This window comes from Poecile atricapillus, chromosome 9, assembly GCF_030490865.1.
Source record: "Poecile atricapillus isolate bPoeAtr1 chromosome 9, bPoeAtr1.hap1, whole genome shotgun sequence".
NCBI classification, from domain to species: Eukaryota; Metazoa; Chordata; class Aves; order Passeriformes; family Paridae; genus Poecile; species Poecile atricapillus.
The window spans coordinates 8,636,794-8,663,894 of NC_081257.1; the positions used below are offsets into that span (position 1 = coordinate 8,636,794).

Here is a 27,101-nt window from a genome sequence, read left to right on the forward strand (position 1 = left end):
GAAAGCTTTTATCTGTTAGGTTCTTAGGTGGTATGTTTTTCCCAAACCAGGATTTTGGAAGAAAAAAGGTTACATATCTGCACTTCTAAAATTGTGCTGAAGTCTGCAGAAGTTTATAGCAATTGAGAATGTTTGCCATAACCAGATAACCCTCTGGCCAGAGAGCCTCCTGCTGTGGTGCTTAGTGTTTAGTTAAACCACTGTCCCTGGGTGGAAATTGGGAGAACCTGGATCATTTTCCTGTTGTTATGACTGTGATGTAGGAGTGGTTGGCCACTTTTCCATGTTTAATTGCTCCAGGGTCTGGGAATGAGCTTTGCTGTGAAAGGTGCCCGGGAGGAGCACCTGAGCCTGCTGTACCCCCTTGCTCACAACAGTGAGTCCAGTTGCTCTTACTTGACAGCTGAGGCAACATTCCTGAGGGATCACAGGGATGCTGGCCATAGTCAGGTACTGAGGAGCCACATGGAGACAGCTTGGAGTGCTGTCACCCCCACAGGCCACAGCTAAGGAAATACCATCCAAATGAAGTGAAATACCTTGCATTTCTGATGGAGTCAAAATCTGTGCAGGTGTCTGCTGTGGAAAAACTGAATTTTGCTGGTTGGAAAAGAATGGCTGGGGCTGTCAGAGAAAATTGAGGGGAGGGATGACAGGAGCAGGAGCTTGGCCAAGAGAGAAAAGCAAAGGTTGCCTGGCGTGTGGCTGGTGGAGGTTGCAGAGGGACCTGTTGCTTCCCAGCAGCAGGAGCACCCAGGACCCTCCATTCCTGCCAGCTGCTGCCAGCCAGATTTCCTGGGGCTGTGTCTGCATGTTGTTCTCTGCTGAGCACAGCACTCACTGTGCTGATGTGTGCAAAAGTGAGTGGATATTTGAAAGCAGAATGCTCTAAGGGATCTCTTCTTACAGCAGATTGCTCAACAGCCCTTGCTTTGTCAGTGGAAGGAAGGCCTGATGCTGGATGGGAGGCGTCGGTGGTTTGTGGAACAGCCTGCTGAGGGGAAGCTGCCTGATAGAGTGCTGGATGTTTATGTTGTGCTGTCTATTTCTGTGCTTATGCCTGTGCTGGTTCCTGTTTCCAGAGGTTCCTCCTTTTGCCTGTGGGAGCCTTTCTGCAATATCTTCCTGTTCTGCTGTGAGGATCACGGGTAGCTGAGTCAAAGTAAAACCGAAAACAGGGTCCACAGCACGGGCCCTGTCCTGTAGGAAAAAAATGTATAAAGGCCAGGGCATAATCAGAACAGCAGCAGTGGTATAGGAGGGTTTTTGAGTTATTCTGTGTACTTTGAATCTTTCCAGGGTGAGATGGACTCTTGTGCAAGGCAGGGTCAGACTGCTCCTGCCTCAAGGAGCAGGCTCTGGAAGCAGCAAGCTGCTGCTGGGGCTGGCCAAGAAGAGGATGTATGGCTTGGTAGAAATAGTATTTGGGAAAACTGTGTGGGTTTTATTCCTCTTCCTGTGTTTCCCAGGCTCTCCAGACCATGTTGCTGCTGGTGTGGGGCTATTCTCAGCATGGTTGTTTGTCCAGGGGTGCTTTGGTGCCAGGCAGTTGCAGGGACACCTTATGGTCCCAAAAGTAAGGCTGAAACCTCTGTCACCTCTCTGAGCAGCAGCACTGTCCCTGTTGCATGGCTTTTCCCTCCCAGTGCCAGTGGCTGTTCTGAAAGTGGGTACAGTCCCAGCTGCCACCATCTCATCTAATGGCATTCCTATCAGTAGGAATCCACTTCCAGTTAATGAGGATATTGGTCCCTTTCTAAGCCCTGTTCATCTGGTCTCACTGCTGGCTGTTGTGTTTGTGCCATGAAGCCCTTTGGGGTGCTCATCAGAGTTTATCCCAGTGTGACAGTCCAGCACATTTGGCTTCCACAGCCTCTTCGTGTTTGCTCAAATTCAAGCTTTTTTTGCTTTCAGCTTTCTTGCCTGCTTATCAATATTCCCTTTGGGTCTGTGTTAGTTGTCAGAATGCTGCTTTTGTCCAATACCTCTCACTGACTGAAATAAGCTGTGTCTTCTGCCTTGCCTTAATCACCTCATTTCCTTTTAGCTTCATGTTTGAGCTGTCTAGCTCTTGCTGCTTGCGGACTAATTTCCAGTACCTCTGGATTCCTGCATTTTGATGTGCCATTTCATGCTCCATTTAATTTTCTTTGAATCAACATCAGATGTTCAGCTTAAAAGATTTCAGCCTGTATTCTGGGAGTGCCTGTGGAGACCTCTCTGCAGTCCCAGGGAAATTCTGGGTATGTTGCATCAGTTGCTAAGAAAAACACAAACATACCAAATGCCATCATGTTCCTTTGGTTTGTTGTTGTTGTGTTTTTTTTTCCCTATAACTATGCAGAATATGACTTGTTTTGCTAACTCCTCGTGTTCTTAGCAGATACTGATGCTTTCCCCTTGCTGCAGAAGAGATGTGTCTTTCAGAAACTTCTTTTTGAAACAGGGTTGTTGCTTTGCTTTCCTTCAAAGAGATGTGAGTGGGTCAGGCTGGTGTGTGCAGAGATTTCCAGTACTTGGACAACTCTGTCCAGCAGCATTTTCTCTGTGTGTGGAAAATGGGGGTTTACCCAAGGGCTTGAAGGCTGATGCAAAGGAAAGGGCTGATGTGGATTTAAGAGAACTGGTAAGGGCAGAGCAATGGTGGCAGAATCCAACCTCCAAGGAGAATCTGGTGCTGCTTGTTTATATCCTGCTTTCATAAGAAATGGCTGAAAATCTAGAAATGGGGGTTGGGGAGGGGATTGAATTGCTTTTTGAGTTGGTGAGTTTTGACTGATGGAGTTGTGTGTCTGCATGTGCTGAGAGGGCCCCTCATGGGACTCTCCTTTCCCCAGAGTTGGACTGCAGAGACTTGTTTTGAATGTAAACTCTAATAAATGTGGTTATAAAACCACTGGAGCATTCCCTGATGTCAGTGTGACATCTGCCACATGCCATGTGTATCCCAAAGTGCATTTAAACGTTATGTTACCAGCTCTTCAGGGAACACTTGATGTTACCAGCTCTTCAGGGAGTTATTCAGAGTTCTTCCAGTAATTCCAGTAATCACAGATAGGATCAGGATTGGCTTTATAGCTGTTGGTGTTAAGGAATTATTTCCTGGATTGTGCTCGCAACAAGGAGAGGCGGGCTTCACCTCCCTCAAGATTTTATTGATTCCTTTTTATGACCTTTGCAGGGTTCTCATTTTCCTTCCACTACATGCATAAAGACTGGGAGAAACAGTAGGTTAGAAAAATGTGGTTTAAACAATGGTTAATGGAAAACAATAGTCTAAAAGCTGTAACACTGAGACCTGCATATGGTGTACAGGGATCAACCGTCCTGCCAGACCTGCTGTGATACAGGTCTGAGGGATGCATTTCACTGGCAGCAGAGATCCTGCTTTTGGGTGTCTGGGGGCCTCTGTAAAGCTCCTGGCACTGGGACCAAGCCTGGTTCTGACTCCTGCCCAGGGGCTGGGACCTTTCCTGCAGTTTTACAGAGCGTTTTGAGGAAAGAAGCGTTACAACTTGCTCCCCTTTTGCGTCACGTAACAGCTGCGTGCTGAGCAAAAGCCATGGCTGCCTGTGAGACCTTTGCTTTAAAATGTTATTTTTATTTATTTGTCTTTAAATTTGCAGAATGTAGGTGTGAATAGGTCGAGAGAAGAAGCTTTGAGGACAGTCCCCACGCACCTATAGCTGCAGCTCCTGGGGCGGCAGCCCTTCCTCCAGCAGCTCAGGGCCCGGCGGTGTCGGAGCGGGGCGGGATGGACGCGCCTCCCCTTCCCTTGGAGACATTTCGAATGTGATTCCACTTCTTTGGACAAAACCTGTGCTCGTGGATAACTCAAAAGGTATCAGTGAAAAGATTGTGGGAAGCAGAGCAGAGTAGGTTTTAGATTTTTCTTATGTAAATTTGTGCAGTTTCAGTGGGTTTTTACTGTTCGTCCGTGGATAATGCAAGGTGGTTAATTGCCCGTGTTGATTTTACTGTCAGATTTTAACTAGATTTTATTTTCTTTTGTAAGTGTTTTTTCAGAGAGTGCTCTTATTTTTACTGTGAATGATTGCCTAGAATTACATGGAGTTTTTTTGATGGCGTATATAACCTGGGCAAAATTCTGCATTTTGAGCACTGGAGGCTTCATGTTGTAAAGCTGCTTTAAATGGGGAAGCCCATCAGCTCTGATAATTGTCCTGTGTTTTAAATTGAACTTTGGTTTGCCAGCCACAACTTCAAATGTTACTGAAATTCACAAGGGAGATGTTCCCTTTGGAAAAACCAAAGCATTAAAGTTGGATTTGCTGCCTGGGGAATTCCGCTGTTTTAGCAAGATTTTAACACTTTCCAGAGAGCAGGTGTATTTTGGAGGGCACTGGGAGACATGAGTGTGAGTGACAGCTGGGGAATGAATCAAGAGATGGAGAGAGTCACATCCTTTCTGCTGCAGTTATGGGAGGGGATGAGCAGCTTCTCTGAGTCTGGAAGGGAGGGGAAAAGGATTCAGCCTGTCAAGGGCTGGAAAAGCTGCTTGTCTTGCTAGTGTTGTCATTATATTTTTAGAGAACTTTTGGAATGAATTTCAACATAATAGTATATGTTTCTCTTTTATAGCCACATTTAATACGTACATCAGGAAACAGTACAGAAAGGTTAGGTGAGTTTAACCATTCTAACAGCTCATGCAACAAAAACACCAGGTAAATGCTGAAATAATTTTTAACATGGCACACTTGCCTTGGGGTTTTTTGTTTTGTTTTTAAGCACCTTCCATCATCCCAATTTTTCGTTGCTCTTTTACACCTAGTGAAACTCCAGTGCTAAAAATGGAATTTTCTGTGTCTGTCAAGGTCACAACCTTTTAACTGTACTAAATCAAAGTGTATTTTGTATGTGTGTTACCAGACAACTGAAGTGAGCTGCCAGCACTGCTGCTGGCTCTAGCTCTGAAATGAGGAGAAACTATTCTTTGGTAGCTGGACTGTTTTTTTCTAAAGATTCTCTCCAATTAATTGAGCTTTTACCATGTGAGTTGTTTGGGTTGTTTTGTTGTTTTGGTTTTTTTTTCTTTCCTGAATTCCTGTGTGAAATACCAGGCCCTGGTAACATAGTTTTGCAGGCAAGGGCTAAATTGTCTTTTGTTTGTGCAGGGTTTATACAATAATGTGCTGCTGTTGTGATTTTTGTTGTGTTTTTTTTTTTTTTTTTTTAATAAGCTAAATTCAGCAATATATTCAGCTTTGGAAGTAAGCCATAGTGCATTGCTGGGTTCTGTTTCAGAGGAGGAATGTGGAGGGTGCAGAATGACCAGGAACACTTTGCTTCAAGCGCTGCTGTCTAAAGCTTTGTGTGTGTGTGTGTGTTATGGTAATGCCATTTCAGACCTTTATTAATTCAGCTGTGTCCATAGTTGTGGGGTGAGGAGAGAAGCCTCCCTGGCACTGCTCGGAGAAGTGAATTTATTGAGGTGTGGTTAACAAGGCCACCTTTATAGCCCAATTGAAGGAGCAATTTCCCCTCCCACTGTGGTGTGGGAAAGCAGGGCTGTGCCCCAGGCAGCCCTCACTCCTCTGCTGGGACAGGAGGGGTGGTTAAACAGTTTTTACACTGAGAATGTCAGGATTTATCTGTAAAAATCCCAGGAAGCTGCATTAGAGAAGTGGATTTTACTGGCAGACTGTGAGCTCAGACCTGGCTGAAGAAATGTGGGCAGGAATGCTTCCCCCAGTGAAAGCTGAGCCCAGGGGCTGCTTCTCTTTGCTGACAAGCACGGCTTGAAGTGTTTCCTCTGCCCCTTTGTTTTACCTCTCTGATCTGTCAGAGGTGCTGTAACATCCTTGAGGCTACATGTTCTATGTACAGTAGGTATTTTTATATCCTGCTTTCAAATATACTGTGATGAGTGTTTTACTGCAATGGGTGTTCAGTAAAAAGAGTTGTATACAAGTGTAAATAAACTACTGTGCTGATACTTGAAGAGGAAAAAAAGAAAAAAAAAAGTTGTTGGTTCTAGGGTAGGAAGGTACTAAATCAGTGACTGCATCTGACCCTGGCTGGAGAGAGCAGGTGTGGATGATGAATGTAGATTTGAGCTGAATGTAGATTTGGAGTGATGGGTTCTCCCAGGCTGTAATCCTAACTGCTGTTCTGGGAAGGCACAGTTAAGAATTGCCATTAATCACTTTCTAAAAGTGTGTGTCCCCCACTCCTGACAGAACAGTCACTGCCAGGGGAAGGGAAAACCCTTGTCCTGACCTTTGTGTTTGTACCATTTGACTGCCTGTGTTCTGTGTGTGCCTGGCTCAGATGCAGTCTCTCAAATGGGATTAAACCATCCTTTCTTACATTGTTGGCCTTTGTTGTGATCTTTCAGACAAATGTAATCATTTGACCTTTGATCCAAGTAATAAAGATCAAATGCTACAAGGTGCACTGATGTGTGTTTCTTTCCATGTCCATTTCCAGTGGCTGAAGTGCCAGGTGAGTGTTCCTGAGCCTCAGCAGGGTTCCACAGCTTCCACAAGCTGAGTTTAGGGAGTTTAGATATAAATGTAAGAGCTAAACTAATTCACCCTGTGGTTGCTTTACTGTGACAAATGATTCAAGTAGGAAACTCAATAATGGAGGAAGAAGTTGGAAGATTAAATAAATGCATACCAGGATTGCAGATGGAGGAGAAAGGTAAGACTTTATTAGCTTTACCTGGTCACTGGGATTAAGATCTGCTCCACCCTCTCAGACCTACACTGTTCTTACATTTTCTTGAACATGGTGCTGGTGTTTGGAAAAGCTGAAAACCAACAGCCAAATGCTGCCTGTCAGTACAAGTTTGTATGCAGAGGGGAGCTGGAGGGCATTAAATTTGCAAGGGTACTTATCCTTCAGAATGACAAGGACAAAATTAATTAATGCTTTGGGCTTCTAGAATTATGTACTCACATTTTCATGTCTTGCTGATTGCAGCCCCCCAGGTGGTAACCACTTGTTTCTTCTCTGCTAGGTGAGGAGCGTTTTCATAATTTTTTAATTCTACTGTGTATTTCTGTTTGGGGAGCAGGTAACTTCTTTGTTTTAGAGTTTTTAGGCTGCTTTCTGAACTAAATCCTTTAATAGCTGAAACTTTCTGTAGTATGAGGATGATCCAGAGGTGATGGGTGAGTGAGCCCAGGTGGTGCTCACAGGTGCCCCTGGGGTGCAGCAGTTCTGCAGAGGAGGTGGAGGAGCTGCCCAGGCTGTGGAGCTTTTGTGTCTGTGCTGCCAGGAGGTGTCAGTGGTGCAGGGGCTGACAGGACAGGGCTCCCGTGGAGGAGGGTTGGAGGAGCTGCTCTGCAGAGGAAAGGGAACTGTGCCCCTGTGTCACAAGTGCAGTTGGGCACAGCTGTGGCAGCAGGAGGTGCTCCTGATACCTCAGGTGCCAGCTGAAGGAGCTGCTGTGTGAAGCCTCTTGAGCAGATCTGGCACTTGTGACTCCAGAACAAAGCAGATAAGCACAGGGAGCCAGCATTCCCACAAGGAATACTTACTGCTACTTAAAATTTGTAACAGCTTCCCACTGCTGCTGGCACTCATACTTGTAACTTCTTACCTAGAAATGTGTTTCTGCCTGGGTGCAAGGGCCCAGCTCTCACCCTGGAAAGCAGAATCACTTTCTGGTGAAAAATGGCCAACCAGAAGTGACTCTGTAGCTTCTGAGAAGGGGAAAAGCTCAGGTTCCTGCTCTCCCTGCAGCACCTCGCAGGGCACTGCTTGTTCCCCTTGGACTGGGGTAGGTAAACCAGGCCAGCCCTGGCTGTTTGGAAATGCCAGCTGTGTTCTGCCCCTTCCAGCCTCAGTCGGGCACCTGAGTCACGCTGGCATTACCTGAGTTACAACAAGAAGCTAGAGCTGTTCGTAAGGAGCAGAACAAAGGCAGCAGTCTATTTTGTTTTTGAGTCTCTACAAAGTATTACAGCTTTCTGCTGCTCTTGCAGCAGGATTAACAGTCTGAAACTACCCAGAACCTCCAGGGTGCTCCTAAGAGTTCTGTAGCATTCCATAACTCTTGGGTGAACTGACACTTGTACATTTTTTCTGCCTGCTCAGTGTTGAGAAAAATCAAATAATTTGTAATGTTTTGCAAAGTGTTACAAGATACAGAAAACCTTGCTTCAGCCTGAATTTTATGAGCTGACTGCAAGGTGAAGGTTTTGGAAGGAGCTTTGCAGTAATTACATTAGTTTTTCTTTATCACTAATGGCTAAAAATCAAAATTCAGAAGTAGGTGTTGCAAGAAAGCAGGATCTGGTTTTGTGTCCTAACAGCAATCAGGAGGAACACAGCTGCTGTGTTACAAACAAGCAAATAAAGGAGGAAGGATTTTGTGTTTTGCAGTTAAACAGAATAATTCCTCAGGAAGAACAGACAAGTAAGTGCAGTCATTACCTGGGCTCTCTCCTGCTGTGATTGTTGTGGCTCTGAGCAGGAAGTGGCATTGAGTGGCAGAACCCCACATTCCCAGGCAGGATCAAGCTGCTCTGGGATGCTGAGGCCTCTTTGTCTCATGCTTGCACTGCCTTGGAATAAATACGTAGCATTTTTTCAGCCAAAGCACCCCTGAGCAGTTTCCCACAGCAGCTGGTGTCACACAAGGAATCTCTGCTTTTGCCTGACACTTCCTTTTGTTTAATTCACAAAAACAACAAATATTTTAAGAAAGTGATCAGGGCTGACCAAGCATTATTTTTTACTGTAGTTTAAGGACAACTTGAGTTAAATTGTATATAGTTAAAAATCATAGAGCCATGAATGAGAGTTACATTAAATAAAAGAACCAAAGGGCTCAAACACATTTTAAAAAGACATCTTCTGTTCCCCAATGTCTTCTCTCGAGCAAAATATACAGCACACACATATATATATATAACATAACTACATTCAAGTACCAAACAGAATTTACATTTTCCCAAACAGAGAAAATAATGCACATGATTCACATACCTTAAACCCAACCATGCATAGAAACACTGCCAATAAATCAGGAGTTGAACACAATTCATCACACTACCGTGTATAATTCTGAAGTATCGACGTTGTTGGGATGCATTAACACTTAGGAGTCTGGGTTTGTAAAGTGTAACCCTTCATTAAAGTCCAGCTGGCCAGAGACTTACTTGTTCAAGATCTGTTCAAATTTTGGGTTAATAAAAGAAAATCCATCAAATGCAGACTGATCCATGGACTCAATCAGGTTTTTGTCACTGTAAGACAGTTTTGGCTTCTCGCTCAGAAATTCTCTGTCAAAGTTGTTGTAGTCACTTGCTGATTTCTGTGTTAGAGAGGGAAGCAGTTTGAGACAAACTTTGTCATTTTCTTTTAGAACAAATTAAATACAAAATGTTGGGAAGTTAGTCTTTTAGCTCCCTCCCTCCTTCCCCTGCTTTAGGGAGAAAAAATAAAATCTCATTTCATCCTATTTTAAAAAGACTAAGATTATAACTGGGCACTTTCTTAGTGTTAGTTGGAAACCAACAGAAAAACCAAATGCAAGTTGCTTTGGAGAAGAACCAACTGGATTTGAGATTACACTGGGTTACCCAAAGATCATCTGTTGCCAAAAACAATGCAGCATTAATTTACACATCAGACCAACATTTCTTGCTATATTAACCAAAGTGTTTTAATTCCTGAGAACATTTTACAAGTTGTACTTGTTCAGAGAATAAAGCAATGCCCTATAGCAGCTGTTTTGTGTTTCACAAATATTCATGTAACTAGAAACTGTTTTACACTCTGAACCACCAAAGATTTGTTTATAGGATCCTTATGTTCCCAGATTTCCCACTTTTCTGAGAACAAGCAACACAACTTCATGTGTTGGAAGGGGACAGCTCTCCTCCACAGAGCAGATTTTAAAAACACTCTTGCCTCCAGACCATTTCATCTGTTCTGGTAAGAGGCTGGAGAAACACTGGTTTGGATTTTTAACCAGGTGAGCTGAAGCAGCAGCATCCCACTGTGATACAGACTGAGTTACAGTCTGTTGTGTAGGTGTTTTTTCAGGTAACATCAGGCATGTACATTAATTCCAAGTTCAGTGCCTTAGAGAATGCTGCTGCTTTCCCCCTTGAAGATGCCTGGGTGGGTTTGAAGCAGCAGAGATGTAATGCTTGCAGAGTCCCTGCAGTCAGGGAGCAGCCTGCAGCTACTGCTGCTCCCATGTGGCATTTCAGAAAAGCAAACTGCAAGGAACTGTCAACATTCTGACACAGAGGGGAATGGAGACCAAAGCTTTCTGTTGGTTTTCCTGAACATTCTATTCCTAAAGAAGCTCCTTGAGAGCACTGTGAGGACAGTCTTCACAGGAAGATCTCAGGGCAGTCAAAGGAGTACAGTGCACCTGTGCAGAAGTGAACCATCCAAGAACAGTGGGCTTACAGATACACAACCTTCTCATGTGTAAAATGTGAGGAGAGAATGGCAGTAGGATCCTTTGTGCAGGCACAGAATTCACCCCTTACCCTGGGCTGCTGTTTGCTAAGAACAAAGAACAACCCACATACCACTTTTGGCCTGAAGGGAGGGTCCATCTCCCTCTTCTCTAGCGCTGTCCAGTTAATTGTTTTGAAGAAAGGATGGTCTCTGATATTCCCAGTGACCCCAAGTCGTTTTGCTGGATCCCTTTCAAAGAGCTGCAAGAGAAGACACCCAGCAGAGCATTAGAAGTGCTCCAAAGGTGCACAGCTGAAGAATTACAGGTATGATGCTAAAACAAGTAAGGGTGCTGACAGCAAACAGAGCATTAGGAATTTGACCTGGCTTTCTCTTTGTAAGAGCAGTCTGCTGATAAACAGCTCCTTTATTAGGAGATTTGTCTCTCCCTGCACAGAGACATGACCAGGACCCCAAGCTGATCATCAGTCCTACCTTTTCTAATATATCCTTTGATTCCTTGGTAATCCAGCGTGGGTAGTGAGGGGTGTCCACTCGGATCGACTCAAACAGTTCATCTTCATCATCCCCATGGAAAGGGGACTGGCCAATCAGCATCTCATAGAGCAGCACCCCAAACGACCACCAGTCCACAGAGAACGTGTAGCGCAAACCCTGCAGGATCTTGGGCCGCACAGGAGGCAATACAGGTAAGAGGTCAGAAGCAGCAATACATCCCAAAAACCAGGAGAGGTATTTGAAGAGAGAATCTTTAATGACTAGAGTACTTGGGGGAAAAGTGAAAATCCAACTCTCTGAGAAATTGTGGACAGTGAGGCAGAGCTGTGGTTTTACCCTAGGCTGCTGTTGGTGGGAATGTGGCCAGCTCCATGGACAGCTCTTTGCTCTCCTTCAGAAATTTTCTCCCTTAACTTTAAGTAATTGTAGACTTAAAAAACATCCTCTAGTTTCTTTACAAGATGAAGGGACAAGCAAGTAGTTACGCAAAGTAAATTCATAAAAAAGTCTTTGACATAATTTATGGCTTTAAAATTCAAATACCATAGTTGAGCTGCTTTGCAAATGAGATTAAAAAAAATAAAATAACTGTAACACACAGAATTAAACTCTCTGAGATTCCACTTAAAAGCTCCTCTTGTTTTGAATTCTGGTTGGTTGCACAGGCACAAGTCTGTCCTCCATCTGCAGTGCACACACAGAGATTCATTCTGCAGGAGCCTCATGGGTGTGCTGGCTACACCTAACCCCTAGCTCTCAAAAAACTGAGCATTTTAACTTTCCAAATCCATTTCTTTAAACTTACAGAATATTTTAAAATCTCAAGTACCCTCTATAAAAAAAGCACAATTTCTTTCTCTGATTTCTACCTCTAATTAGACTTGGATTTTTTTTGAACTATTAGTCTACAAAGAGGTGATTAATCACAGCAGCTCTTGTACCATCAGGGCACTAAATCCCTGCCAGCAGTGTCTGTGTGTGCCATACTGACCTCGGGAGCGATGTAGTCGGGGGTCCCACAGAAGGTGCTCGCCTTGTTGTCACCAACAACGTTTTCTTTGCACATTCCAAAATCAGCTATTTTGATGTGGCCTTCTTTATCAAGCATCACATTGTCCAGTTTTAGGTCTCTGCAAGAAGTATTTTAAAAATGTTGTGCTTTAAGTGGTTTTTGTAATTAGATGCACACAGTTTATTCACTGATAAACACCTCTCCAACTGCACATACAGAGGCTTTTCAAGAAAATAATCATCCATCAACACAATCCATCCAAAATGGTATTTTTTTGTGCTTTGAAAGCATGAGGGACAAGGGGAGAATTCTTTCCTGTCAAATAAAATAAGAGGCTGAGGTGCACATATAGAATGTGACCTTATAATCCTCCACATTTGCTTTCAGATCCAGAAGCACAGCCAGAGCTTCTGTTGCTGCTGGAAGATAGCGTGAGTTAATGCCCCAGCAGCTGACACAGCAGTGCTGCACCAGCTCCAGGGCTCAAAAGAAGGTTTGTGTTGGATTCTGAGAGCCTTTGGCAGGAATTTCATTGTCTGAAACTTGCCCAGCTCTTAACACTACCTGTGACTTGCTCCTGGTTACAGCCCAAGTTCATGTGGCATGGCCTGTGAGGGGTCCAATTCATGTCTTTTCTCAGAACAACACTATTCAACCAAGAAAGAGCTTTTTTCCCAGCAGCTTCCAAAAGCTACATTCCCTCCCTTTGACCATGCTGCATTTTTTGTCCATCTGGCTGCAAATGCACATACCAAGGAGGGCAGGCTGAAGAGAAACTGAACAGCCCTCTGCTTACCAAGAGCTGAAATAGAGCAAAGAATTTCACATAAGAGCAGGGCACTCCTTTCTCCTGGGTAACTGAAGTTCCCAGTACCAGCAGTGGACCAGGGTCTGGCCCTTGATGCTTCAACCTGGTGAGGCAGAAGCATCACTGTGGTTTCATCAGAAGGCAAAAGCAGGGAACTTTCACCTTGGTGGTTTGCTCAAGGAGCCTCTCCCTGACCTCCACACTAAATAGGCTCGTGATTGGAAGGCAGTGCTTGAAAATAACTGAAACAAAACTGCTTTTGTGTAGCACAAATCCCATTCCATCATTCCAGTTGCCAAGGAAAAAAACTACACAAATAGAGATTTATCTCAGGCATGTTAATGGCCTTGGAACTACCTCAGATCTCTGACAGACAGCTTGTGCTTGTTAGATCAGTCAGGAATTCAAAGATGCATGAAGTGCTAAGACAATTCCCAGGTCCCAGCCTGGAGCTAGCTGGTACTCACCTATAAATAATGCCTTTGCTGTGAAGAAACTGAAGCCCACATAAAATTTCAGCTCCGTAAAACCTGAAAAGACCAAAACATCTTTTAATCTTTGCTCAGTTATAACAGTCAATGCAGGTAGCCAAAATAATGCTGTGGGCATCCTTTCATGGAGTGAGAAGCACTGTACACATCTTTTAAATCCCAGTATCTCTGTGTTTATGCAGCCAGCTGCTGTAACCTGCAAGTTAATCCTTTCACCACACATCGGCAGTGTCCAACACCAAACAGCAGAGGGGACACAGCAGCAGCTGCTGTAAGGCTCAGCACCATCAGGGAACACCATCCCTTTCCTCCTCTTTACTAACAGTCTTGGTGTGGTTTTAGTGACAGGCATGTGCCTTTTGAAAGGGAGCTACTGGGAGCTCAGCCCTCCAGGATTGCTGCAGGAGGGACTGGGCACCAATGGCAAGGTTAGAATTGGGCCTCACCTGTCTGCACCTGCCTGGTCACAACAGACAGACTGAAAAATGCCATCACTTCAGGTGATAATCTAGGGGACATGAAGGAAAATCTGAAAGAATGCTTCCCTCTGCCCCAAAAAGCATTTTTTTTTTTTAATTGGAAAAATACAAAACTATTTCCATTTCTGTATGGCAGATGAATGTTGGTCCAAAACAAATAGGCACAGAATATACCCAGAGAGGATGCCAGATGCACAGATGTGTGCTGGGATGCAGGTAAGCTGGAGGGGCTTTATCCACATTTTTGCTGGGGAGAGTAGGAAGGGAGCTGACCTCTACAACTTTCTTGTGATCCCATCCAGTCAGCAATCCTTAGTGCAGTGCCAGTAACAAATAATTTTTCTGGGGCTTACAGATAGGTCCAGTACTCTGCACTGTTACTTTTCAAGGTTTACATGCCACCACTTTGATGATCCCATTAAAACACCCATGGGTTTGGATGACAGAAGTAGAAACTGACCTCAAACTGAAAATGATAGCTAAAGTAACAATAATACAATAGGTTTGTATCCTTTAAAGATCACTGGAGCTGAAAGCTTGAGTCACAGATGATTGACACAAGTGCACTTACTAAACAAAGTGCTTACCCATTTAATTAGCATCTCATGTACATTTTTTTGTATTATCATATCAATTTAGCAATAGCAGGAAGTGTTCAACTTCTTCCCCCCATGCTGTTTTCCATCAGAATACTGTCCCTAAAGTACACTGAAGCTATGCCTTTTGCTTTTCAGTGCTGGCTCATGTTTCAATTTATTTTGCACCTCTAGGAACAAGCATCCCATAAAGTACAACATCACACTGTTACATAAATTAAGAAAGCCCAACTCCACAGATCATTAAGTGAATGTCATTGTATTCAACCTAAAAACATCTTTTCAACCATCAGCCACTGAAAGTTGACTGCAGGTGAGGAGGGGCACAGAACTAGAAGCCATAAACCCTGAGATAAAATCATTCCTGGAGGTGGGGAATGAGGGGTTGAGGACTCACGTTGCTCTGTAGAGGTCGAAACGCCCCTTGTCTTGGATGTGGAACATCAGGTCTCCCCCATTCAGGAACTCCATAACGAAGAACAAATGATCCTTTTGCAAGATAACCAGGGAATGAAACAATTACTGATGCTATCCAACCAGAAAAAGTAGCAATGTGCCTCCAGGGCACCAAGCTTCCACTTCCCTCTTCTGAAGGATTTTTGGTTTCATGCACCACTATGAGGCTCCTACAGAATTGAGTGGCCTGGTCTTGTAAATATGAATAACTGATCTTGTATTCTGTGGGTTTCTAGACTTCATACACACTTAAACAGACTTCCTGATTGTGATCTGTGACAGTCATCCTTTTCCCCTCACCGAGTGCAAAGCTCAGATCAAGGACTTAAACTCCTTCTTGTTCCAGGCTGCATAGATGTTTTTCTGATTTTATTCTGTCCTTATCAAGATATGTTTGGTCATACTCATACTTACTTTCCACTAGGCCCGTAAATTATTGCACAGAGCACAGGAAAAAGACATTTAATTCTTGCAACACTAAATTACTTTCATTTGACTGCTGCTATCAGCACCATTAAAAGGCTCAATCTGTTGTGTTGCTGTCACCACTGAAATTTTTCTTACCTTTGTCTGAAATGTGCAGTAAAGATGTGTGAGAAATGGATTTTCCCAGGCAAGAGCGAGAACCCTCTTTTCCACCATGGTACATTCCACGTCATCATCAATTAGCACCACGTCCTTTTTCAGAGCTTTGATAGCAAAGAATTCATTCTTCCCTTTCAGCTCAGCAAGCAGAACCTACAAAAAAAAAGATGAGAGTACAGCATGTGTAGGAAAGAGTGGTGCTGATGTACCAGTGAGGGAAAGCCAAAGGTGTTCACAGCAGGTGCACTGAGAATTACAAAACATTTAAATGAGAAAGATGAGGGAGAGTTGGGAAGGTGAAGCTGCTGGACACAGATGAGGAGATGGGGTACCACAGGCACAGCAGTTTTTCTGTCCATGTCTTGTGAGACTATAAACAGCAGGCATGCAAAGCCTGGTCTGTCACTAGAGCTGCAGTTTCAGAGACAGCAGTGGACAGAGCCCGTGGGGGGCCCACTGCTCTCCCAAACATCCCCTGCCACTGCACTGGGGATGCTTCTGTGACAAGGGAACAGAACTAAAATATCCATTTGCACTGGGTGCATTAAAGGGCAATTCCTCTGCCCCAACACTAAACACTGACAAACTGCTGTGCACGATGAATCACTTCTGGGTTTACATGAGATCCAGCTGATGAATTTCTAGTGCCTATGACAAAGCTGTCTGTGTACAATTCTGTTAGAAGATTACTGACCCAAGAAGCTGTGAGACCTTTCTGCTTAAGGAAACAGCCCATCACATTGCAGAGATCAAGTGAGGCAGACACCTTAGCTCTCAGTTTGTCACATACCTTCCCAAAGCTGCCTTTCCCCAGCACTTTGTGGAAGACAAAGCTGTCTATGTTGAATTTTCTCCTTGCAGCTCTTGGCACTGGCTTGGTTGTATTTACCTCCCAGAGCTTATCGTACTCGCTGTTATCTGCTGGTCAAAACAGAGGGGAAAGTTCAGTGGATGCAGAAACACTGCAGGACTCAAAGCCCTGGATAAGAATTAGCTACTGACAGGGTTTTTTCAGTGCATCTGCTGCTGGAATTGCTGGTGAACATAAACATAAGGGACAAGTCCTGTGTAAGCATTTTGTGTGGCCAGGAGATGGTAAAAAGAAATACATCCTGGCTTTTTTAGCAGCATTTATTAAAAAAATTGTCTAACACAAGGCAAGAATGAATAACTTCTTAAAGTGTCTGGTAGGTAAGTGGCTGTATTGAAACATTATCTGCTTTCTCACCTGTTGTGTCTCCTCCTGGCGCTTTATGTTTCTTATCAAAATCTTGATAAATACCAACACTTTCTACAGATCCAGAATCAGACCTTCGTGTAGATTTCTGGGAAGAAGGGGAATATTTGACATTATATTAGCAGTGTTACTTTAGAAATAGAGTATGAGCTTTAAATGTAACATGATGGCAGCTAAACTTTCAACTATTAACTCCCAGTAAATATCTTTTCTCAAGAAGTCTGGTTCATAGACTATTTAGTCACCTTCTTTACAGCTTCACATCAGCCATCAGCTTTAATTCCTGCAAGAAAATAAGTCACTGAAATTTCTGAACAGCCTATGTTGTATTGGTCATTGCAAAATTATTAAAGGTCTAATGGTTTGAATCCACAGTGGAAAGAATTTGAATGGTGGGAAAGGATCCCCTTGCATGTCTGTTCACATGAAAAAGGAGATGGGAATCGCTGTTTTACTGGATGTGCTGAAGTCGTATCTGGATGTGACATCTGTCCTTAGCACAGGGAAACAACTTTTACGTATGGAAAACGCCTGAGATCAAATTTCAGTAATGAAAAAAATTGAGCTCCTGTGTCATGAAAGAACGGCCACAACAGCTCACTGTTTTCAAAGTAAATATCCTGTGAAAGCTTAGGAATACACATCTCAGAGGAAGCAGTTGGCTTTTGTGATATATTTTCCTGTTTTATTTCAGAGCTTGTGTCTGAATCTTTATTTGCAGAAGCTGACCACAAAAGAATCATGCTGCAGCAGGAGATTAACAATGCAAGCTATGGGGCCAGCATTAATTTCAGAGGGGCTTTCTGTATATATATATGTGTGTGTGTGTATATATATATATCGGATGAATAAAAAATGGGAATATCTGGTATATTTCTCCTTATTCAGTTAATTTTATCATTCAAGTGGAATTTTAAAGTTGAAGCGTGTAAAAGCAGATTTCAGCATTACGATGCCACTTTTAAATGTTAATCCATTCTGTTAATCCATTAAACAGAAAGGGACAGCATGATCTTAGCACCACAGAAGAACAAAATTGGATTTCAGCAAGCCACACACCTTTTTAAAAATTGTTTAAGTGGCAAACCCTCTTCTCTATTTCAGTTTCAGGCTGCTGATACCTTGGTTAGTCTCTGTATGTGTCAAATTAAAAAAGACAAAGCTGTTTGCATTTCCTCTTTTCCAAACACAGTTCCCCATAAAAGCGATGCAGAAAAGATGGAGTGAAATGCTCTGAAAACAAGTAATTACCTCAGAAATGGCAATAAAGCTTACCTGGCTAACTTGATTTAAAGCTTCAGCTAGCAACTTCTGGTTTATTCCACATAAGTTTGCCACTTTCTTCTGGCATTTATGATGCACATTCATCCCACATTCTAAGGGAAATGCAAGGATTGTTATAAAAGCATCAGGAAAATACTGATATTACAAGAAACAGAGCTGTTCTGTGCAGTTCAGAAACCTTTTTTTTAAGGCCAGACTGGACATGGACCTGTCATTGCTACCAAAATTGCAGTTCTTCTTTTAACACAGTGAAGGCTAAAAAAAGGTTTCACAAGTAAAAAACCTCCAATCATCATTACTTTATTCTAAAATTATTGTGATTATTCTGAAATCTGTGATAAGCATCATCTTGCCTTTTTGTGGGAGAACTATAAAAGCAATATTTACAGTAAATGCTTTGAACACACTGAGATGCTATGTTGAGTCAGTCACCAAATTCCCACTATTCCCAGAGCAGTAATTTTGATAATGCTCAAGATTACACCTCTGCAGTGTTTCCTGACTCCCTCAGCAGCTCACCTTGGCTGAGCTGTCCCATGAGCCCAGTGCCTCTGTCTCTCTTTTGTACAAAAGCCATCTTACCCACTATGGACGAGACGAATCCCACCCTACACGATACACACGGAAAGGCACAGTGTGCACCAACAGCAGTCTCACTGCAGGGAGCACTGGAAAAGCACAGAGAGCTGCCAGCTCCCTCCTCCTCCTCACCTTCACACTTGAGCCCTTGCTTGACCAGCCCCCAGAGCAGGCTGCCACAGTGGTCACAGAAGGTGGGGCTCATGTAGTTGTAGACTCGGAAGCGGTGGGGCATGTCGATGTTGAACCTCTCCTTCTGGAACTGAGCACAGCCACAACAATTTCATCTCAGCCTTGCCTCCCTCCCCCAGCAGGGAGATGGATCTGCCCCCCACACAGCACCCACCCCTCACAGAGCTTTCAGCTGCTCTTCTTACTTGAAAGCTTTGCCCACTGCGTGTTGCAGAACTTTACACAACTTTAAACACAGACACAACCTTGGGTTGTGCAGCCAAGCATCTCCCAAAATGGAGTTCTCATCTTCTGTACAAGGTTTTGTTAGTTCAGCAATGTTTAATTATGTAATTACACTCTAAGTATATTGTTCCAGCTCTTACCATTGTATCCCTGCTGTTGGCTGCAGTACCAGTACACCTCCCGATGATTTTATCAATACATTTCTTATGAATAGCAGCATTGCATTCTTCAAGACATGCACAAGGAAAAAAAAAAAAAGATACCTTCAGATAATAAATACATGGGATGAGGTGTTTGCATTTAATGGCAGAATGTGAAAATCACACTCCTTTTGCATCATATTATATACACCAAAAGTTTATTTTCTATCAAGGTAATATTTTTTAAGCTGATTCCCCCACCCCTTTTCTTTTACCATAAACTTTATTTCTAAAGTGAATCAGCAATGCCCCTGGCATTTGATAACAGAAGAACAATATTATGCTTTTGAGTTTTACCCTTTGACAGCTCCTCCCTGCTTGGAGTAATGCACAGATCTATGCCAAGTCAAAAGTGATTTTCAATTCAGCTGTAAAACCCCTCAGCAGTTGTAATTCACTTTAGAAAAGGTTTCACAAAAACCAGCTGTCATAAATGAGTGCAACTTTTCAATAGCATTGCACACTTCTGAGAAGAATAGCTAAGTCTAAATCTTGATACTGAAATCCCAGGTAGGAATCAGAGTCAGATTCCTTTGGTTATTGTGCAAAGGTGATATTTAACATCTACTGCTATCCATAGTGATGATGCATTGTGCCATGCATATTTACATATTTTTTTCAAGAGTAACTATTAGATCTCCAGATCCATGTGGAAAACAGCATAAGAAAGTAAAAAAAAAAAAAAAAAAAAAAATCAACTTACGCCTACATTTGTATCCCTGCTTGTTGAGTCCCCTGAAAAACAAATAAAAAAAGGAAATCAATACATTTTCTGGAATAAAAGATGGCTGGTTTTTACTTTATTTTAATCATGTCAACCAACCAATAAGCTGGCCTAAATTCTGGTAATCAGAATCCTCTGTCTTAGGAAAGCAGGGTTTAGAAGACAAGGTCCTGTATTTCTTAGACCAGCAAATTAGGAGGAAAACCCAGAAACAAGGTTTCAATCACATGGGAAATCCTCCCAACCTGACTTAGGACAAAACCAGCCTTACTATGAAAGGGATCCAACGTCTGGCTCTCTATGGGTCTCTTGTTTGCCATTAAACACTTCACATCTCAAAGCCTGGGCATTATTTTCCCAGACCACCCACCTTGTTCTCCTGTGACAGAGCTGCTGATGATCATGGCCAGATATCACTTGATGCTGATGGAATTTCTGCCTATTATTTCAGTGGCAAAAATGTTCAAGCTCTATTTCTCAATGTGAAAGACAACTATAGTTCTTAGGTATAAAAATGCTCTTAGTGAGTATATAACTTCAATTTCCCAACACGAATTTATTTGTCATGTTTTGTCTGAGTGTATATCTGAAGCAAATTTTGCAGTAATTTGGCCCTTGGAGCTGGGGGAGGCTTAGATTTTCTTTCTTACCATACAAAGTCTCTGCAGACAGAGCAAAATGTAGGTTGTCCAAAGAAGGTGGCGATAAATTCATGATTTTTGATGTAGTGGATTTTGGCTTGCTTGATGGCTCCTCTCCTGTTGATAGTTACTGTCCCCTCCTCTTCCTTCATCGACTGTCTGCAGTCTGAGGGAGACACAGCAAGACACACTCTTAATACTTCCATGTATTACAAAGGTTAATACTTGCTTTTCCCAAGTGTTCAGTTTGTTTTTCTGACTCGTGTTTCTGTTCATTTTACCCCTGCATTGTGCAGACTTTCAGTCCAGCAGGGCTGGTACAGGTGCACACACTGCTTCCCAAGGTATCCCTGTGCTCCTGTGCAAGCCATTCCCACTCCTGCCCAGGCAGAAAAAGCCTTCAGCTGATGAATTGAGAGCAAAAAGCAGGGATGGAGCATAGTTTTGATAGAGAAGTGATAACCACCCTTGTTCCTTGAAAAAAAAATAAAAAAATCTATGATTTCTGTTATGTGATTTATGTTTACTGTGAATAAGTATTTTATTGGAAGCAGGAGGGTCAGCAGAAGCCTTTCCACGCTGCTGCTCCACATGCCCTCCTGAACCAGGACTACAGCAGAAATTCAGATGAGCTGCTGCAGGACCTTCTGGGTGACCACAGCACCATCCTATGGGAAGATGACTTTCTTCCAGCCTCCAGGATCATTAAGCAGCAAGGACAAATGAGATTTTCAGTTAGACATTTCCATTTTGCTGTTTCATAACAACCATATTTTATCTTTCCAGAAGTCTCAGTCTCCTTCCTTTCCCATCTATTCCCATGAAGTCAGATTATTTAGTATTATAATAATAATACCTGCTCCCATCTACTGTAGCATCTGATACTGGATCACATAGAAATCAGGTTTAGCATTAAGCCAAGAAATAAAGCAAGAAACAAATTCTCAGGCTCCAAGTCCAACTGGCTCATACAGATCCTCATTAGAGGTTCTGGTTATTTTCACTTACTTCCAAGGAAGCTTCTGAGTTTCTTTTACAAAAATGTGTGTTTGTGGCTGTAAGACTGAGACACAAACTCAGACTATTTAGTCTTAATTTGGCATTTTTAAAGTCATAGGCGTTTGTAGCAGAGGTAATTGAGTGCAGGGTATATCAAGAGACTGGGTAACTGGTGATTTAACCCAAAAATACCATTCTTGTCATCTGAAAGGAGCTGTTTTGGACAACCCCATCCAGCAGGAAAAGATAAAGGCTTGAGATGGCAAAGAGGAGCTGATCAACTGCTAACTCCATCAGCTCTGGCCAGCAGCTTGTGGGTGCCAGCCTGGAAGAAACATGGACATGGTTCACATCTCCAAAGTGCTGAAAAGCTGAGGGCAACAGGATCTTGCAGTTTGCAGGCTGGGAATTTCCACAGGAGGAAGGAAAAAGTCAGAAGAGCATTTTCCCCATTGTCAATATAATAGTTTTTTAAAATTCGCTCTGTTGCATTGCTGCCTTTTATCATGATCAGTGGGAACCTTGCTTTTAGCACTGACAGAAGCAGATTTGTTTCCTTTGCCACTCACTGCAGTGCCTGAGCTTACTACAAAATTACCCAGGAGCTCAGGTTTTCTGGCTGCTAGATGCACTTGGTTCTTCTCTTTTTTTTCACCTGGCTGCCACCACTGCTATTCCAACAGACTGCTGAACCTGGAATACAATCTGTCATGAGACACCATTCTGAGTGTCCTAAACTAATTTATCTGTCACAGCCAGCAGCAGCCACACTGTAGCAGCTGTGTGCTGTCTCAGAAAAGAAATGGCATCATTAGCTCAGAGATTAAGGAAAAATTAAGCATATTAGTGAAAAGAAAGTTTAAAAAATGTCTCCAGGTTTTGCCACTAGGTATTAATATACTTTTCTGAGAAACTGACTACCTGGTTCAGAGAAAAACCCATCCTGACAGTCCCTGAAAGGACCTTCCAGTGTGCACTGTGACAGTCCCTCAGTTACCCCTACCCCTCCAGGAACAGGATTTGTTTTCCTTGTTCAAACAGGCTGCTGAATTCACCCCACACAATCTCATCAGCTGCTGACTTCAGCTTGTGGCAGTCTGCAAACTGTGCTATCTCTGCTTAATCGTGCTGAGCAAACACACAGACCTCACCCACTGCTCCCCAAATGCTTCAGGGAAACCACACTTGTGTGGTGCAAGGGAAGCCAAGTGCTTGAGAGGAAACAATATTTCATATTGTTTGCTGCTGTAAAGGATGTCTTTGTAAGGGAGATTTAATCAGTAACAGCAAAAAGCAGAGAAAGGCCTTCTGCTTTATGGCAATATTCTGAGATCACCTGTGATGCAGCAAATTACCAAACAAAAGCCTTTCTGAAGTCCATAACACAAGCAAACCAAGTGTTTAGTGAGGAACAAACCTCACACTGAAGTACTTGGAACAATTTAGTATTGCTGATACTGTGTGCAGAAGTTTCTGACAGAAGTTGATCAATTTATGGGAAACACCAGCGTTTCCTCCCTCTCTGAAACCCTGATATCAAACTTAAGAGAAATATGTGAGACTGACAATCATTTCCTTGAGATGGTAATTATATAAACTGATCACTTTGGGGTTTTTCCTCTTTTTTTTTTTTTTTTTATTTTGCACATTTTCCTTAAGTATACTTTAATGAGGAAGAATCCTTGAGCACAGCAAAACCTCAAAATCTGCATGTGAGGACACACAGACTTTAGAACTCAGCTGCCTTGTTAGATTCCTTTGCCAAAACCAACCAATATAACAAAGAATAGCTGAAAACATTTTTGTCTGGTTCAGAAGCAGCTGAGAGGTTTGGAGAGCAGCTGTTAGTCAAGCTCATCTGGAGCTGAGGTAGCTCGGAAATTGTGGCATAATTTCAATTTACTATGGGCATGTTTAACAAGTTATCTTTAATGTGTAAATTGCCTTTAATGTGTATTGCTCCAAAAGTTTTAAGCAGCTCAGCCAATCATGGAATTAACTGGAGAATAAAGGCTTAATTTCAGAGATGCAGAGATAATCAACAATTACAGGGAAGTAACTTTCACAATAACTGTATGGATGCAGGGTGGAGATGAGTGGGATGGAGAAACACCAAGGGAAAACTTTGCTTCCCCCTCCAAGCAAGTCAGGGTTCCCATAAATTAAATGCTTATCATGAACCAGTACATGGTCAGAAAGAGCAAGCACAGAACAGCTGAATCAGCAACCAGGATCCAGGTGACCTCTGCAGCCTGGACTTGACATGAATCATTTTCGACGCAGCACACACCATTAAACATAATCTATTTCCTCTGTTGAGAGCTGTGGTTAATATTTATCACTGACACACTCATGTATTTCAAGGTCTCTTCTCAAAACTTGCAGCTGATCTGACACAAACGCCCAGAACTCAGTGCTGTACATTCATGAAGAAACCATGAAGCAGGGCTGTGAATTGACAGTGCAGCTCTCCAGACTGCTGCAAACACCCCCTGTATTCCCTGTTCAGCTGCAGTGCCCGTCCTGCTGAACATTTCACCGTCCCCACAGCCACACAACACCCAACACATTGCCTGGAAAACATTTACTAAAATAATATTGCTGGGACTCTGCTGAGCTGTAATAAATGTCAAGGTGAGATGTCACATTGTCTCAATTGAACCTCAAAAGATCAAGGACAGAAGAAAACAGGATAACCCTATTTTTAAAAAAAAAAAAAAAAAAAAAAGAATTGAAAAAATATTTACCATCCTCAGAGTTCATTTTTAATTTTAACCTGCTCATTTCATGGTGCTGTTTGTGAAAAGGAAAGATAACAATGCTCCTGTCAGAGACTGGGAACCAGAACTTCACTTCAAACAGGGAAAGGAAAGGAATTTTCTGAGCTGGTTGCAGAGGCTGAGATTTGCCTGAAACTTTATAATAAATTACAAACCCCACTAACATTTCTGTTCAGTGTCTGTCTCCTTCTGCTGTTCTGCAGCCTTGCACTTGGCTTTGTTTGAAAGTTAAGTGCATCCTCAGGTCAAGAAAAATATTAATCTCTCAGAGGAATCATTAAAAGGGAAAGCTTGTTCCTGACAAAGGAGATTTTCCCAGCATGAACTGTCTCAGAGGCAAACTGCTCTTCAACCTGGTCCTGGAGAATACTGTTTTAAATATCACCTGTTAAAAAAACCTAACCAAACCCAAAACCCCAAGAAACCATTTACAGAAGTTTCCCAAAAGTGTTCAGTTCTGTGGCATGAACGTGCTGCATTAAATCATTCTGGTCTGTGTGCTACCCCTCTAAAGAGGCTCACAGCTTTGGGTCAGAGTATTCAGCTCCAATGTTTGCCACAGGCAGGGGTAACTTCCACTAGACCAGGTTGCTCAGAGCCCCATCCAGCCTGGCCTTGAACAAAGTGTAAAACAAAACACCAGCTTTAACAAGCCCTGCTTTTCAATCCAGGATTAAATCCCCCCAAACCAAGCACATGGCAGACTTTGTAGTGTTTTTTACAGCTCAGTGTTTTGGTAAATGCTTCTTCAGAGACCTCTGGTATCTCATTTGTGGTGATAAAACCAGGAATAAACTGGAAAAGAGTTTTTTTTTTTCTTTTTCAAATTAGACAGTAAACCCAGCCTTTAAAGATACAGCATCTCAATCAAACTCCTACTGAAGGTACAAACTATATCAGATTTTCTGTGCTCCACACAACACATTAACTACCTTGGGAACCACAGACACACCAGCCTGGTATCTATGAAATCACATCTGCAACTGTCTGATTCTCCTAGAGAAAAATCAGAAGATAAAGCCTGCAGATGTTTTTGTTAAATTCATGCAATCTCACTTCTGGTGCAGATTAAAGCAGATATGAGGTGCCACTGAACACCCTCCTCATTAGCCAAATTTCTAGAAACAGCATTTTCTCAGTTAAATGATTAAATCATACCAACATCCCCATGTACAATTATAAGGTTCAGTTCTGGCTCTTCAGCCCTCATCACTATTATTCATTAAAAATGTGACCATCCTGCCACAACACACCTCATCCATAGAGACACTTTCTTCAAAACTTACTTCAGGCCCATACAATACACACACTGAAATGGCAAATCTGTTATTTAATGTATTATTTTTCACAGGTAACTCAGAAAAATGTTGAAGTCTCATGCTTCTCTAACACTCAACACACAGAGAGCAATGCATTCAAAATATATTCAGTTCTCTGGTTCATGTCCCTCTCCCAGAAGTCAGACACTTGAGATAGCAAAAGTTCACAGGCAAATTACTCACCTTCTGGTACTTCTAATGGCATTTTAAGGGAAAATTTCACTGCCCCTTTCTGCAGGAAGCTGTAGCCAGCAAAACAGCAATTCAGAATTCAAACCCAAGACACAAGCACACTCCCAAAGCTGCTAACACTGCACGACACACTCAGGAGAGTGAGGTTCTGCGTTTTCTTACTCAAGGAGGTCATTAACCACGTTTGAATAAACAAAGATCAAGCAAAGCATTAAACGCATTTCAATTCCCACCTATTAAAACTAAAGCTGCTTTACAGAATTATAACCTAGTTTCAATACTACAACGAAAGTAGAAGGGGTAGAAGGAAAACAATTTCAAAATGAAAATTGAGGTTAACACCATGTTCTCACATTTCACACACGAGGAGAAAAGCTTTTGAATTTCCAGCACAAGCTCATATTCAAATTACAGGACAGAAGACAAAGTTCTTTGACAACTCTAAGGCAGGGCTCTGTAGTCCTCATTTTATAGGGTCTAGGAAGAAAAAAACCTTTAAGACTGGTAAGACTTTTCATATGCAGCACTAAATTAATTGGTCAGGTCTCAAGCCTCAATCTGGAAAAAGAATACTCAAATGAAAAGTCTCAGTGTAGTCTACCATGGAAGAACCATTAATACCAGCTTATTTTGTGATTTTTTTTCCCCTCTGAGAATATACCTGTTAATGGAGCAATAACATTCTGATTTTCCTGCTCTGTACCACTGCAGCAGAGGAAAGCAGTTTTCTCTAAAGGTAGCAGAATGTTTGCTACTTAAAAGAAAGGTTTGAAAAACAGCAGCCTCAGTTTTCAAAACAAGCCAAAGAAAGAATTAGTCTCTTTTGTGAAGTGCTTGGAGATTTTCAAACAAAAGGTAGCACCTATAACTCAAAGATACAAATGGCAGCAATACCTTTGAATAAACCAGGGAACAACTGAAATACCAGTTTCAGAACAAGCCTTTTTTAGTATTTTAGAAACACAGCTACCAGAGAGTTCTGTGTGCAAAGGCAGGTCAGAGGGAGAACAAAATGACAAGTGCATAGGAAGGAATGTGAACTGTCTCTGAGCTTTCAGCTGTTAACTGAGGGTTTCAGCAGTGGGGGGAATGGATGTTACACAAACATGCTTGCAGTGCACCAGCAAACCTCTCTGCTCTCACACTGGTAAGTGCTAATTTAACTGGAGAGAACATTTACAGCAGCACAATGATGAGCCAACAATCAGTGTTAGCCTATTTAGCAGCATTACACACTGACATAAGGGAGGTTTACAACCTTGAGGAGGAGTAGTTTTGTTAAAATGTATTGATATTTGCAGTGGTCACATTAAAATATCAGCTTGAGTGACTTGCCTTCACAAAATGTAGATGAATAAATGTCTTGAAAGGCAATTTCCACCACCTCT

At 42.5% G+C, this 27,101-nt stretch overlaps 2 protein-coding genes across 10 annotated transcripts in view; one reads left to right on the plus strand and one right to left on the minus strand.

Annotated features, from left to right (window-relative positions):
• The window catches only part of LOC131581968 (6-phosphofructo-2-kinase/fructose-2,6-bisphosphatase 4), a 51,056-nt gene extending 44,638 nt beyond the window's left edge, over positions 1–6,418 (plus strand). For 4 of the 5 annotated variants that reach the window (XM_058844651.1, XM_058844653.1, XM_058844658.1 and 1 more), the window contains one exon: positions 3,627–6,418. Coding sequence is in view for 2 of the 5 variants with exons in the window: in XM_058844653.1 (XP_058700636.1) it covers positions 3,627–3,686 (60 nt within the window). In the remaining 3 variants the exon portion in view is untranslated. The remainder of the gene's footprint in view (positions 1–3,626) is intronic. The other variant, XR_009278234.1, reaches the window with a different exon arrangement.
• PRKCD (protein kinase C delta) overlaps positions 5,148–27,101 on the minus strand; it is a 63,159-nt gene continuing 41,205 nt past the window's right edge. For 3 of the 5 annotated variants that reach the window (XM_058844645.1, XM_058844648.1, XM_058844646.1), the window contains exons 5-18: positions 20,433–20,589; positions 19,762–19,793; positions 18,999–19,084; positions 18,574–18,703; positions 17,854–17,954; positions 16,570–16,666; positions 16,132–16,262; positions 15,321–15,494; positions 14,698–14,789; positions 13,202–13,264; positions 11,906–12,044; positions 10,891–11,079; positions 10,527–10,655; positions 5,148–9,292 (exon numbers count right to left, since the gene is read on the minus strand). In XM_058844645.1, coding sequence (XP_058700628.1) covers positions 9,134–9,292; positions 10,527–10,655; positions 10,891–11,079; positions 11,906–12,044; positions 13,202–13,264; positions 14,698–14,789; positions 15,321–15,494; positions 16,132–16,262; positions 16,570–16,666; positions 17,854–17,954; positions 18,574–18,703; positions 18,999–19,084; positions 19,762–19,793; positions 20,433–20,589 — 1,679 coding nt within the window. In that variant the 3' untranslated portion in view covers positions 5,148–9,133. Of the gene's footprint in view, positions 9,293–10,526; positions 10,656–10,890; positions 11,080–11,905; positions 12,045–13,201; positions 13,265–14,697; positions 14,790–15,320; positions 15,495–16,131; positions 16,263–16,569; positions 16,667–17,853; positions 17,955–18,573; positions 18,704–18,998; positions 19,085–19,761; positions 19,794–20,432; positions 20,590–25,704; positions 25,916–27,101 lie in introns of those variants that run through there. The other 2 variants (XM_058844650.1, XM_058844649.1) reach the window with 2 other exon arrangements.